The sequence below is a fragment of the Entelurus aequoreus genome, linkage group LG07 (assembly GCF_033978785.1).
Source record: "Entelurus aequoreus isolate RoL-2023_Sb linkage group LG07, RoL_Eaeq_v1.1, whole genome shotgun sequence".
In the NCBI taxonomy this organism is placed as follows: domain Eukaryota; kingdom Metazoa; phylum Chordata; class Actinopteri; order Syngnathiformes; family Syngnathidae; genus Entelurus; species Entelurus aequoreus.
Window position 1 is genome coordinate 56,835,600 of NC_084737.1, and position 14,378 is coordinate 56,849,977.

The window sequence follows — 14,378 nt, forward strand, 5'->3', positions numbered from 1 at the left end:
TAAGTTTAGATTAGGTTTTTTTTTTTCTTAATAGGGAAATACATTAATGTCTCTTGTTTTCATGTTAGCATATAAGCTAGTGAGCTGTCGCCAGTATTGTCCGTGAGTTTAACAAAGTTCACTTGTCAATCACGTTTTTTTCAATCATTTGAAAAAGTAAAACTGTTCGGAGTTTTACCACAATTATCATCATGACCGTTTATCGTTACGTCCCTAATAAGTGCATTTTGTTGGTTGTGGAAAAAGGAATGAAAGAACATCTGAGAAGTCTACTGCAGGATCTTTGGTCTTATTCCAAAGCTTTGAAGGTAAGTAGCAGTTGCTTGCCTATTGCCCCTCCCACTATTCTTAAGTTATTTTTCTTTTGATTTTGACATTATCACAAATCTGCTTTTGCAATTACACGCAAACAATAATGATGTAGTTAAAACCGTATGACAAGAAGTCGACATAAATGGATCAATTTGTAATAGAAACAATCCCTTTGAGATTTAGAATTTATGTCGACAAAAGTGCTCGGCCATGTCTGTCAACATGGACTCCAGTGGGCACTTTTTTGTAGTAATAAGAACACAGTGGACCAGGAATTGAATTGGTTGACTTACACAGGTTGTCAACATGATCTGGATGACCTGAATGGGTTCCACTGTAGCAAATCTGCACTGTAAACGTAAACTATTCCCACTAAGTTTATTATTCTGATACAGGTCACACTCAAATTGAATAGCTTGTGAAAGATGCAACAAGCTTCATAATAGAACCTTGATACAGTTGCACCCCTAAAACTAAATAATATAAAAACCAAAAGAAGCAAGCTCCATGGTATGATTCACAAAATCAGAAAGTTAAACATAGATCACAAAAATGAAGGAAAATTATTTAGCCTGAAAGAGACTCTTTAAAATCTGCAGAATGTAATGCCAGAGTATGTCTTTGGCACTCAAACCAAGCTGATCAAATGTCATCGTGCTGGTGATCCATGTGCAGTATTCCTGTCTTTCCTATCACCTGACTAAATCGATACCTATTTCTGTAAATTGAAATGAATCATCTCCCAAGTGTGGTAAACTAAAAGGAAGTTATAATAACTGGTGCATATTTGGACAATTATTCATTATTATTCATCCGTTTCGTCACCTACACACACACACATATATACATATTAGGGCTGCAACAACTAATCGATTAAATCGATTATAAAAATAGTTGGCGATAAATGTAATCATCGATTCGTTGAATCTATGCTATGCGCATAGGATTTTTTTTTTTTTTTTTTATAATTTTTTTTTTTTTTTTAAATAAACCTTTATTTATAAACTGCAAAATGTACAAACAGCTGAGAAACAATAATCAAAATAAGTATGGTGCCAGTATGCTGGGTTTTTTTCAATAAAATACTGGAAAGGATAGAAATGTAATTAGTCTCTTTTATCCGATTAATCGAAGTAATAATCGACAGATTAATCGATTATCAAATTAATCGTTAGTTGCAGCCCTAATACATATCATATATATATATATATATATATATATATATATATATATATATATATATATATATATATATATATATATATATATATATATACACATACACACACAACACACATATATATATATATATATATATATATATATATATATATATATATATATATATATATATATATATATATATATATATACACACACAACACACATATATATATATATATATATATATATATATATATATATATATATATATATATATATATATATATATATATACACTACCGTTCAAAAGTTTGGGGTCACGGTGAAATGTCCTTATTTTTGAAGGAAAAGCACTGTACTTTTCAATGAAGATAACTTTAAACTAGTCTTAACTTTAAAGAAATACACTCTATGCATTGCTAATGTGGTAAATGACTATTCTAGCTGCAAATGTCTGGTTTTTGGTGCAATATCTACATAGGTGTATAGAGGCCCATTTCCAGCAACTATCACTCCAGTGTTCTAATGGTACAATGTGTTTGCTCATTGGCTCAGAAGGCTAATTGATGATTAGAAAACCCTTGTGCAATCATGTTCACACATCTGAAAACAGTTTAGCTCGTTACAGAAGCTACAAAACTGGCCTTCCTTTGAGCAGATTGAGTTTCTGGAGCATCACATTTGTGGGGTCAATTAAACGCTCAAAATGGCCAGAAAAAGGGGAACTTTCATCTGAAACTCGACAGTCTATTCTTGTTCTTAGAAATGAAGGCTATTCCACAAAACTGTTTGGGTGATCCCAAACTTTTGAACGGTAGTGTATATATATATATCTGCCATATGTGACATAAAAAGCGACAAAAAGCTTACCATTGTTGACTAAAACATGGAGAGGAAGACCTCTGCCTTTGAATGTTTCAACAAACTGTCGCACAGATTTCAGGGAAGTCAGGTCCACAAAGACAAACTCAGCTGTAAATTGAAAACAAGTTAGATTTGTTAAAATCATCTTATTAAAAATTAATAACAGCACATAATTGCACATACTGTAGTTAAGTATGCATAAAGATGGATCAACATTGATGCTCAAAAGTTTACCTACTCAACACTATGAATGTCTTTTTAGGTTTGGACTTTTTTTTTGTTCTAAATTGTCCTTGCTGACAAAGCCAAGCTGTAATAACTTCACATCAGTGATCATGATTGACCGCAGCGAAAGTTTATCTTAGCTTAAAATACCATAAAATAATTTCATTGATAGCACTGGATTGGATCAACTAATACTCAGCACAATGAAAAAGTACAAATAACCGAGTGAAGGTCTCATCTGAATTACAGATTTACACAAGTAGATAAGTCTTTCGGAGACATTTTCAAACAGCTGGAGATTCAATTTTCACATGTCTTTAAAAGAGGGAAAAAAAATACTTTTAATCAGAAATATTGTTTAAAAACAATACAGGAGAATTTAGTACAAACTACAATAGTTATATGAAGTAAATTAGTAATAATGTACGCGATAAATTTTAGAGAGCGAGTAACATGACAATAATACATGAATTAGGTTCTTCTGATATAACTGTATGTTAGAAATAGCTCTGATAATGACCAAGTTGTTTGCAGTATGATTCAGTGTAGTTCCACACCCCTGTAAACTACACCCACAATAACACACACTATGTTGTCAAATTTAGACTTCCCTTTTACCATCAATACAATGTAATGTTATGATTTCCAATTTGTTTGACTCATTACTAGCTAGATGTATTTGCATGATAGGCTTTGGCTAAATATTACATAATGTAAGTACATAACCTACAACTAGCAAATATAGAGAAATACATTACCTTTTCCCTCCTTGCATTCTGTCTGAATTGTCCTTGCAGCAGCTATTCCCTCTTCTTTCTCATTCCCAGCTGGAGATGACAGAAAATGGGTCAGTAAAACACAGTAACTCATTTTAAGGCAAAAAGTTTCAATAAATTCCTGAAAAATCTTAAAACTGGGAGAAATTACAAGTATTTAGATGTTGTGTTTGAGATTGTAAGTATATAATTAAAATCAAAAGGAAGAAGCAGGGGCTCTTGCCATGGTTGGGCGCACTAAAACAGTCATTTTCAAATACTTAAAAGATCCTGAAAGAAAGTCAAGTGGTAGACAAAATAAAAATTACCTGTAATAAGCCCATGGATTAGACAGACTTGTCAGTTGCTGGCTTTGTGAAGATGTGGAGAGCATCCCTCTACACTTAGGACCCAAAGGGTCTTCCACTAGGGGTGTCCAAAATAATTGCTTTTCGAATTAATCGTGATTCTTATTTGTAACAATTCTTAATCATTTAAAAAAAATTTAAAAAATCGATAAAAAAAATAAAAAATGTATGATTTAAGTTTGTGGTCTGTGGTTTATAATATCAAAAATGACCATGAGCTTACATACAGTAGTATAAAAATGTTTTTTTCAGATGGTTTGAAGTATTAGGTTTGTTGATTTTTTTTGGTGTATTTTCTGGCCACACAGGGTTAAGTCTAAAAGGCATTTTGCAATTAAAGTTAAAGTACCACTGATAGTCACACACACACTAGGTGTGGTGAAATTACTCTCTGCGTTTGACCCATCCCCTTGTTCCACCCCCTGGGAGGTGAGGGGAGCAGTGAGCAGCAGCGGTGGTCGCGCTCGGGAATCATTATCTTATACATGTTAGTTTGGTCATACGTATTAGGGAAATAGGGGATAGCATTAGTTATAATAATATATAGTGGTACCTCAACTTACGAGTACCTTAACTTACGAGTAACATTAAATACGAGCTGTCTCTCGGCTTTTTGTAATGTTTTAAACTGTGAGCTTAGTTTAAGTTACGAGCGGACGACCCGCTAGTTGGCGTAGCTAATGCCACAGTGAACTCCGTAAGCTCCGTCTCAAAACATCTGGACTAACTTACTTGCATTAGCTTATAGTTAAAATTTTAAATAAGTTTGTTTTCCAACTGTGGGAAACCAAACCTTTAGCAGCCGTCCAGCTTCCACAGCCTTCCAGACGAAAGTCTTCTGCTGCTGCTAAGGCTTGCTCCTCCACCCGCGGCTCGGCTTGGCTTCACTGCTCCAGCTGCTATCAAGTAACTTTACCAGCACCAGTCCATTTTATAAGGAAATCTAGAAAATATACCACTTTGGCTAGAAAAATAGCAGAATTTCGCTAAATAGCGGACATGTGGGATGCCTCGTAAATTTCCTTGAGTGGCCCAGTTAGAGCCCAGAGTTGAAACCAACTGAATAACTCTGGATGGATCTGAAAATGACTGTGCACCAAAACTTTCATTCCAACCTGTTGGAGCTTGAGAGGTGCTGCAAAGAGGAATGAGCGAAACTGCCCAAAGATAGGTGTGCAAATCTTGTGTCATTCTATTCAAAAGACTAGAGGCTGTAATTGCAGCCAAAGGTGCATCAACAAAGTATTGAACACAAAGGCAGTGAATCCTTATGTACATCTGATTTCTTAGTTTTTTGTTTTTTATAAATTTGCAAAAAGCTATAAAATACTTTTTGAGATTGTCATTATGTGGTATTGTGTGTAGAATTGTGAGGACAAAAATGAATGTATTTCTTTTTGGAATAAGGCTGTAACAAAACAAACTGTGGAAAAAGTGAAGCGCTGTAAATACTTTCCAGATGCACTGAATAGTAATATTTGTATATAGCGTGTTACAATTAGGTATAAAGAAAGGATAGACAGTTTGTTGGGTGGATGTGTTGGGCATACAGTACAGGTATTAGGGCTTAGTTGTACGTGGCTGATTGGATTGTTATGACAAACCAGAGATAAAAGGGCGAGTGCAAACTGAGTGGATGGTTGCCTACCGATGACAACATGCATGCCAAGTCTTGCCAGCTGTCTCGCAGTTTCATAGCCCATGCCTCTTGTGCCCCCAGTAACAATGGCAACCCTTCCATTCTGCTTTTGTAAAACTGCAAGAGAAAATGGAGTGCATAAGAACATGATGCAAAACATGTACAACTTTTCACATTTAGTTGTCAATTTCTGTCATCAATATGCCACCCTACCAATAACCAGCAAAACACATTAGCTGTAAAAATAGTACATGTATTCATAATCACATTTTTCGGTATGGAAATTTTAGTACAGTATTCCCATAACATAACATGTTGAATGCAGGGACGATATACTAATTTGCATCGTCACTTATAACACAAACCTAAGCTAAGCTGTGGATGTTTGTTCAAATATCTTAAAGGGGACATCCCGGTATTATGCAAAACCAACTTTTCTTACCTATTGGTACCAGTTTTCGTGGATTTGGGACCTACATAAGTCCCGGATATTTATAATCAAACCAGGTAGGGATGGCAAGATATTTATAAAACAATCTTGCTTTCCTTCATACTTACTCCAAACGAGCCGTTTAGAATTTGCCCCAATTCTGCCGTTTTTCTCAATTGGGATGTTAGCGGATATCTCCATATATAGAAGAGGCTTACTTGAAAAGTTTTGCGTGAGCCCGCCATTGTAGTTCGACGTTGTAGTCAACAAGCTCCTTCTTTTTCTCTATGCTCTTGTTGTGGGGCAGACTCGCTTGTACATGCACATGCACGTTGCCATTTCTAATATAAATTAGCGTATAGTTTTAACTTATATCTGTCAGTAGATATGATATTGAAGCGCTAAAAACTACAACATGGCTGACAGGGAGAAGACGCAGTCGACGTGGAGCCACATAAATAGGGCAGCCCACAAAACGGCTTGAAAACAGTCCGTAAAACATAATTTATGCAACATTTTTACCAAAGAACATCTATTCCATGTTTTGTAGACCATAAGAAAGTGATTTAAATGTAGGAAAAAAAATCATGATAAGGGGGCAAAATTCTAAAAAAGTGCAGTTCCCCTTTAACATTTGGCCTAATTACTTTTTTAAACACCATTGTTTGCACATTTACTTGTGACTTTGTCCAAACATCAGGAGAATGGGTGATAATAAAGGCATTTTCAACATACTGTAGTTTATTAACACAGTTCCATTGGAATCATAAAGAAACATGGGGCGGCGTAGCTCGGTTGGTAGAGTGGCCGTGCCAGCAACTTGAGGGTTCCAGGTAGGGATGATGTTTGATAAGAAATTATCGAGTTCGAGCCTATTATCGAATCCTCTTATCGAACCGATTCCTTATCGATTCTCTTATCGAGTCCAGATAGGTTGTTGTATATGGAAAAAAACACACAATAATTGGTTTAACAAAAGCTCACTTTTATTATATAAGAAAACAATTTAATCTAATAAATAAATAAATATTGACTGTTAACCCCCCTAAAAAAAAATTACAAAAAATAATTAATATTGACTGTTGTTACCCAAAGTATATTAAGTGGGATTTTTCAGAAAAACAAATATATACAGTAACACAGAAACAACCTGTCTCTGTGATCACTATAGGTGTATAAATAATAATATAGTGTTAAATAAAATCAGTCCCTTGGGCACAAAAATGAAAATAATACAGCTCTCCAAAAAGTGCACTTCTGCTGCTATTTGACATAACTGTTTGTTATGATGCTTTGACATTTTTGCACTTTATTTCTTTATTGAAAGAAAATTCTATGAAGAGAAAAGTTGTTTGCAAATGTGGTTACAATGCTAAAAAATGAAAAGTTAAAACTAAAAAAAGAAATACATTTCATTGAGTTAACATTATTTCTTTATAGGGGGAAATATGTTATGAGCTAGGGAATATAACAACTACACTACCTAGCATGCAACGGGAGTGACGAGCATGCGCGGTAGCCCCGAAAAGTGTTGTTGCATGTCGTCACGTAAGAATGAGGTTATGAGCACGCTGTGAAAGTAAACGTCAAGAACTAAGCCCGTCTGCATTATTTATAATTAGACAGACAACACATATACAGTGTGATTTTGTTTTGTTTACAAGGAAAGAAAAACAAAAGTCAAAAAAGGGAGATGTGTTGTATATATATGTATGTGCTGCGGTTGCTTTAAGAACGTTGCGACAGCTGCCGTAAAGGAGTAGCGTTGCTAGCCTGGTTGCTATGTTTCCGGTTGGTCGTAAAAGTGTTCGTCATTTGTTTGTAGTCTGCTCAAATCTCTCAGTAAAGTTATTCATTGGATTATACCTTTTGTTTTGAACTTTATTACACCTTGGAGCGCTTTTTCCCGTACCTTTTTTTCCTGCTTTCGCTATCTGCGCCTAATGACTGAGCTACGTGACGTCATTTCTTGTGATGTCACACGGAGCATTTCTGGTCGGGACGGGATTCGTTCCGAGCGATTCGAATAAAGAACCAACTCTTTTTCTTTACTATAGTGGTCTCGATAACGGGTACCGGTTCTCAAAAAGGGATTCGAGTCCGAGAACTCGGTTCTTTTCTTATCGAACAACCGGGAAAACCGGTTTCGAGTATCATCCCTAGTTCCAGGTCGGATTCCCGCTTTCGCCATCCTAGTCACTGCCGTTGTGTCCTTGGGCAAGACACTTTACCCACCTGCTCCCAGTGCCACCCACACTGGTTTAAATGTAACTTAGATATTGGGTTTCACTATGTAAAGCGCTTTGAGTCACTATTGAAAAGCGCTATATCAATATAATTCACTTCACTTCACATACTCGAAAGACTTTGAGGGCATTTAATCAATTTGGAATATTATCAATGGCTACAATTGCTTCCTTTCACTCTCTTGACTGCTTGCCTGCCTCAAAACCTCCTACTTCCTCCAATGGCAAAGCCGCTGTGAATAAACAATTTGACTGAGTCCCATCATGAGGAAGAGCTTTAATGCATGCCATTGGTTAGTGCATTTATTACCAGGATGAACACAAAAACTCCAGGAAAACCTCAGGTCAAAAATATAACTATTTGTAAGTGTAGGTCTGGGTCCATATCTTAAGATCTGGGTCTGCCTATAAAGGATTGCTGAACTAAAAATATTAGGATTCAGTCTGCAAGTGTGTTTTGCTATTTCTTATCATGTTTATTTGAGTTATTTTTGTGAAAAAAAAAATATTGTCAAACTATGAATTTCGTTTGCATTGCAGCGTTTCAACTTCAATTTTGTGGGCTGGGCATCCTCTGAACAATGTTCGAAGCCCTATTGGTCAAGTTATATAGTGTGACTAATTCTGACCAAAGTGTTGGGTTCCGGAACTGTTGAGTTTAATCAGTCAATTCTCAGTATGTTTTATGAGTTTCTGGTAAATATGAACACTTTTTTAGAAAAAAAAGTAATACAGTAAAATAGAATTAAACTGAGGTGAGATCGAGACACATTTACTCTTTGTGTCAATGTATAGGTTTGAATGCATTTACATGTCCTTATTAGCCCACAGGTAAAAAAGTAGAGGATTGTTATGGAATAAAATCTCATTTTAATTTAGGCGCAATTCCATCCGTCCATCCATTTTCTACCGCTTATTCCCCCAGTAAAAAACAAACATAATGAATATAATTTATATTATTAAATAGAAATATTCTAAAATATATTTGTTTTAAACATATTTGACATATTTAAATTCAATGAAAAATATATATTTTTTCTAACCAGGTACTTTACGTTAGACCAATTTGTTTAATTTAAGTAATATCCTACTGTCCTCAAAACTAATGCAAAATTGTCCATTGTGGAGGACGCTGCAGTTTCTTGGCAGGGTATCGCACAGATTACATTACAATTTTTAAAAACAAACTTTTAAACTTAGCATTAAATACATTTTGTTATTTTATAATTATTATCTTTTTAACTGTGTTTATCTAGTATTTACTAGCTTTTATTTATTTAGTTTTTAACTATGTATTTATGTAATATTGATGTATTTTACTAATCATATTGCATGATATCAATATATTGTATTCATTTATTTTATCCTCTTACTATATTTTAGTTATATAGTTATTTCCTGTGTTTCGTCAGTCGTAGCCCTCTGCACTTGGGGCTCTGATGTGCCGCGGCTACTGTGTCTCTGGCTCATGGGTTCCTCGGCAAGAGGATTCTCTGGTCCCTGGCTTTGCACCCTGGGTCAGAGTCGCTGCGGCTGTGGCCCCCATCATGCAGCTCTTGGTGTACTCTGTTTCTTAGGATAGTGTTCTCTCTGTTTCTTCCGTGCTCAGCCTCATGTTTTTTAACATGACTTCTATTATGTGTGCATGTGTGTGGTAGAGGGAATGTGGGGTTAGGGTGTGGGGACTGATGGTTTCAACCTGAGATTACATAATGAGGGCAGGAGGCACTGGTTTTTAAATGAAAAGCACTTTGTGCTACATTTTATACATATGGAAAATGCTATACAAATAAAGTTTAATTGATTAAATTTACAATATTAAAAAAAAACTAAATGTACATTTCTCATGGTTAAATGTATTTGTTTTAATCCAAATAATTGCAATTATTATTAAATATGTGAAATTAAGGATAATGTTTTAATACCACCCAGAAAGCATGTTAAAGAAACACTTGAATCATTTATAATATTTATTAATGTTTCTTTTCAGTATTTGTTTTGTCACATCCAGTCTATTATGAAATTTCGTTGTACTTGTGCAATGACAACAAAGAGCATACCATACCATATCCGAACCTATCTGAGATATTCGTAACATAAATATGCTTTAAAACAGTGAGCAAAACAAAAATTTGAAACAGTGAGCAAAACAAATATTTAATTTGATAAAAACAAAAGAGTACTGTGGATGTGTACCAGACAGTCTTAATCCAGTTCTCATGCATCTGGCTAAACCCCTGCGAGTTCAACAACCAGCATTGTTGGGCAGATTATGGGTAATTAAGCGGAGCAAAGCACAACCCCGTCTTTGTGATGGAGCTCTTTCACTGTACTTCTACTACTTTTTTAGTCTGTTCTAAATAAAAAATATGTGAGCCTTATAATGTTTTCAAAAGTGTTCGCTTTTATGTTTAATAAACACACATTAAATAAACCCAAAGTAGTTCAAGAGACGCTCAACAGTTAATTGCAGTTTGAGAAAAAGCCTTTGTCTCAGCTCAGTGATATTTGTACAATGTGGGGATATCTTCAGACATTTAGCATTTTGTAAATTGAATTCATCTTCTTTTGATGCATTTAAAAAAAAAATTAATAATATTTTTTAATAAACAATTTTTTAATAGGTTATTAAGCACATTTGTGTGATATCTAATAATATAAAACAAACGTGGGCTAAAAATAAGTCACATTGTCTTCATTTACATCCTGTGCAGTTGCATTTAATACGAGACAAACACTATATCATTATATTAATAGATTTTATTTATATTACACATGAATATGTTTTTTACATTTAAATCTCAGAGTGCTACACAAAAGCTAAATTCGAATTAATAGCAAAATGTAATAACGTAAAATTAAAGTAAATCTTAAAGAACAACATAAAAGTACAAACTGGCTAAAAACAACAAATAATAATTACGGTAGGCTTTAAATAAACACATACAATTTATCTATAATGTACTTTATGACTTTTATCTCAATGTGATACAAAATAGTATTTATAATAAATAGTCAAATCTACAAAAGTAAAGGCTTAAGAACAATATAAAAGTACCATCATTACCGTAAACACTTATTTTAAATTTAATTGAGTCAATTAAAATACATTAAACGGAATCAATCTGATGCGGCAAAATAGAGAACACCGATTTTGCTTGTTACCATGACTATTTTGATACAACCTGTCATTAAAACTTACTGTTAAAATGAAACATGAAATATAGAATAATAAAAAACGCAAACCTGGCAGCGTAAAAGATCTGTTGAACGTCTGATAGATGAGAACTTTGATTCCACACAAGTAAAGGTTGAGGAGCGGAAGCAACACTGTCTGCAAGAAGGTCAGCATTTCTATTCCGCTATTGCGTCCGACTGAGCAGTTCTTCCGGTCGTGAACACGGAAAAAATAGCAAATAACTGTAGTTCCGCCCTCAGCGTATGACATCACCATCACGGGTGGGTGATACTGGACATCTGTATCCATCCAACAGAAAGTCATTAAAAGTTATACTGACACTTTTGTTTAAAATTGGTTTCCAGATGATTGAACGATTTTTGCGAGTTGAATTGATAATCACAATTATGAATTAGAATAAAACACGAGGCAAAGATTTGGAACAGCGTAACACTATTTTAACATAACAATATGTAACAATATGAAAGATAGTAAAAAAAACACTTTTATTTGACACAACTGTGTGAGCAAAATAAAGTCAACAGTACAAAATAAGTAAAGAAAAACAAAAACTACTATTGGCCCCTGAGTTTGTCAACAATATAATACATAATGTCTAAATATGATAATATCAACAAAATAAAAATATTAACCACATAGCATGTGAAAATAAACATAGAAAAGAAATGAAACATTTCAATCTCATCACATTATCGATCAGATACGGGTACTACCCTGCAAATCTTCATGATTTAATTAAGGTATTGTTACACATTCTGTATTAAATTTTCACCGAACAATGTTTCTGTCCACACTTACTCATTTTGTAGTTTATTTATCCATTTATTTATATTACTGTAGTAAGTATCTACACATTCATGATGCTACTAATTCACATATGTACCCATCTCTTTTATCATATAAAAGATTGGTAACCTGGTTCATTTTAAACATAGGATGAGAAAAAAATATTAGTATTTGCTGTGATACATAGAAGATTTAGTATTAAATCAACTCTGCTTCTTGTTATTATATTCTACTGGTTTTAGTAGGTAATCCGATCCAAAAGTTTATCATTTAAGTATCTTTCAGTGGAATGGAGTGCATTCGGGGGCTGAGTCTCTGTGTTTTTTTTATTGAGTACAACTCACCATGGGGCCAAAGAACGTTGTGAACACCAGCATGTTGAAGAAAAAAGTGTAAAACCCTAATAAATTGAAGAAAGAACTCTTAACAAAGTAGGAAAGTACATCTTCTCTCCACTCATCACCGTCTTCGCCAGAAAGAATCTTCAATAAAAATACAAGTGATGTTAAATGTTCATTTATATAAATTTATATGTATTTCACATCGTTTTGTGCATTTAAAACTCTAATTATCTCTATAAAATGTGTTTGGCTTGTCTAGAACAGATTGTTTTATAACTATTTCTTGTAGGGAAAATTGCTTTGGTTTTCTTATCATTTGTTTTTCGTCTTTGCTTTTAGCAGGAAAACCAGGTTAATATTGTACTGTGGTTTGAGTTTGTTGTTTTGTTATGTTTCCCTCAAAGTTGGTTAATTGATTTTATTTACTCGTTTTACCAAAACTACTGTATTGTAACCTTTAATTTAGTCGGGTTTTGGGGGGTATAAAGCCTAATATATGTGATGCAGTAATTATTTAAAATATTGTTGAAGCAAAGTATTATCTTTTATCTATAAAACCAAGTCCAGCCTGCCCTGTGTTGTGCAGACAACAAAACTAATACTCCCAAATAACTCAACTGTAACCCGTCACTCTATGAGACTGGTGAGGAAAAAGACTAAATATTAGTGTAATATTATTCGATGATGAAAGTATTGATGTTTTATTCATGTACTATTTGCCAGAGACTGAGATATGCTTAATCTTCTTACCAGAGGCCGAGTACTACTAAAGTTCAGATCGTAAAGTTGGTATCCGGCAGTTTGGATATGCTTCAGTCTCAATAATTAGTCGTTAGAATTTTCTGACCTTTTCATTCATAGTTACAAATAACTTATTGAGTACTCACCCTTTCAAGATTATCTGGGATTTTCTTTGGGTAAACACTCTCATTTGCTCTGCTATTAATAATCTTCTTTCAGGCTAATCAATTTACTGGGAATGAATAGATGTATTGGTAAAACCATTGATTCATTCTTCCCCACAGATATTACATGCAAGCATATTGAGTGTGTGTGTGTGAGCTAAGACTAATTATTTCCCCTTCAGAGTATATTGAAAGCAACGAGGATACTGTCTGCAGCTTTAGTGGCCTGCAGCATTTAAACCACATGACTGACCACCAGGGTACATCTTACATAGCCATATTCAGTTCTATCATTAGAGTTTATGTATTTCTTCCTTACAAGACTCTGACTTTTGAAGATGATAGATTTGGTATTTTGATGCACTGCCATTGGTATACACATATAACTTAACATTTTGGATTCTAGGGCAATATTTCTGCTTTTATGTTTACCTTTATATTTCACTTTTAGAAATGGTTTATCCTGCCTGGTTTGCTTTTTTAGTACAACCTCAGACACAGGGGCGTCACTAGCTATTAAGGACAGGGGGGGGGCTTAGCCCCCAGGAGATGCACAGGATGCGAGCGAACGTAGCGCACGAGCACAAATCTTCACGGAATACTTACTTTATTGAAAAAGTTCATGTCCATTTTGCATCCTTTCACGTTCTTGTTCTGCAGTGCTGTGTACTAATGTGCTTCGTACACCTGCAGGACCGCAAGCAAGGTCGCAGAGAAAATGCGGACTGGATTTTGAGTGATGTGGGCATTTTCTATATGAACAAGTCCAAGGACCGCAAGCAAGGTCACAAAGAAAATGTGACTGGATTTTGAGTGATGTGGGTATTTTCTATATGAACAAGTGGAATGTATTGGATACCGACGCACTAAAGGGGCTCTCTACCTTACGCTATGAAGTGAGGGGAAACTGAGTGAATAATGACAGGTTATATTATTTTTTTATTTAAACTCATATTGGGGCCACTTTATAATGAATATGTCGGCATGTATTTGTAAAAAAAAAAAAAAAAAAAATCCCAAATTATTTAGGGAGGCTTAAGAGCCCCCCTAAAATAGGCCTAACAATGCCAATGCTCACACATATGACTGTACGCAGCATCTTAAAATCACCTGAAAACCTAAAATCTGCAGAGGGTAAGATTTG

At 34.5% G+C, this 14,378-nt stretch overlaps 1 protein-coding gene across 3 annotated transcripts in view; it reads right to left on the reverse strand.

The window, feature by feature from the left end:
• Positions 1–14,378, reverse strand: part of dhrsx (dehydrogenase/reductase (SDR family) X-linked) — a 28,370-nt gene that overhangs the window by 9,411 nt on the left and 4,581 nt on the right. For 2 of the 3 annotated variants that reach the window (XM_062054050.1, XM_062054051.1), the window contains exons 2-4: positions 5,337–5,444; positions 3,324–3,392; positions 2,347–2,448 (exon numbers count right to left, since the gene is read on the reverse strand). In XM_062054050.1, coding sequence (XP_061910034.1) covers positions 2,347–2,448; positions 3,324–3,392; positions 5,337–5,444 — 279 coding nt within the window. Of the gene's footprint in view, positions 1–2,346; positions 2,449–3,323; positions 3,393–5,336; positions 5,445–11,249; positions 11,406–14,378 lie in introns of those variants that run through there. The other variant, XM_062054049.1, reaches the window with a different exon arrangement.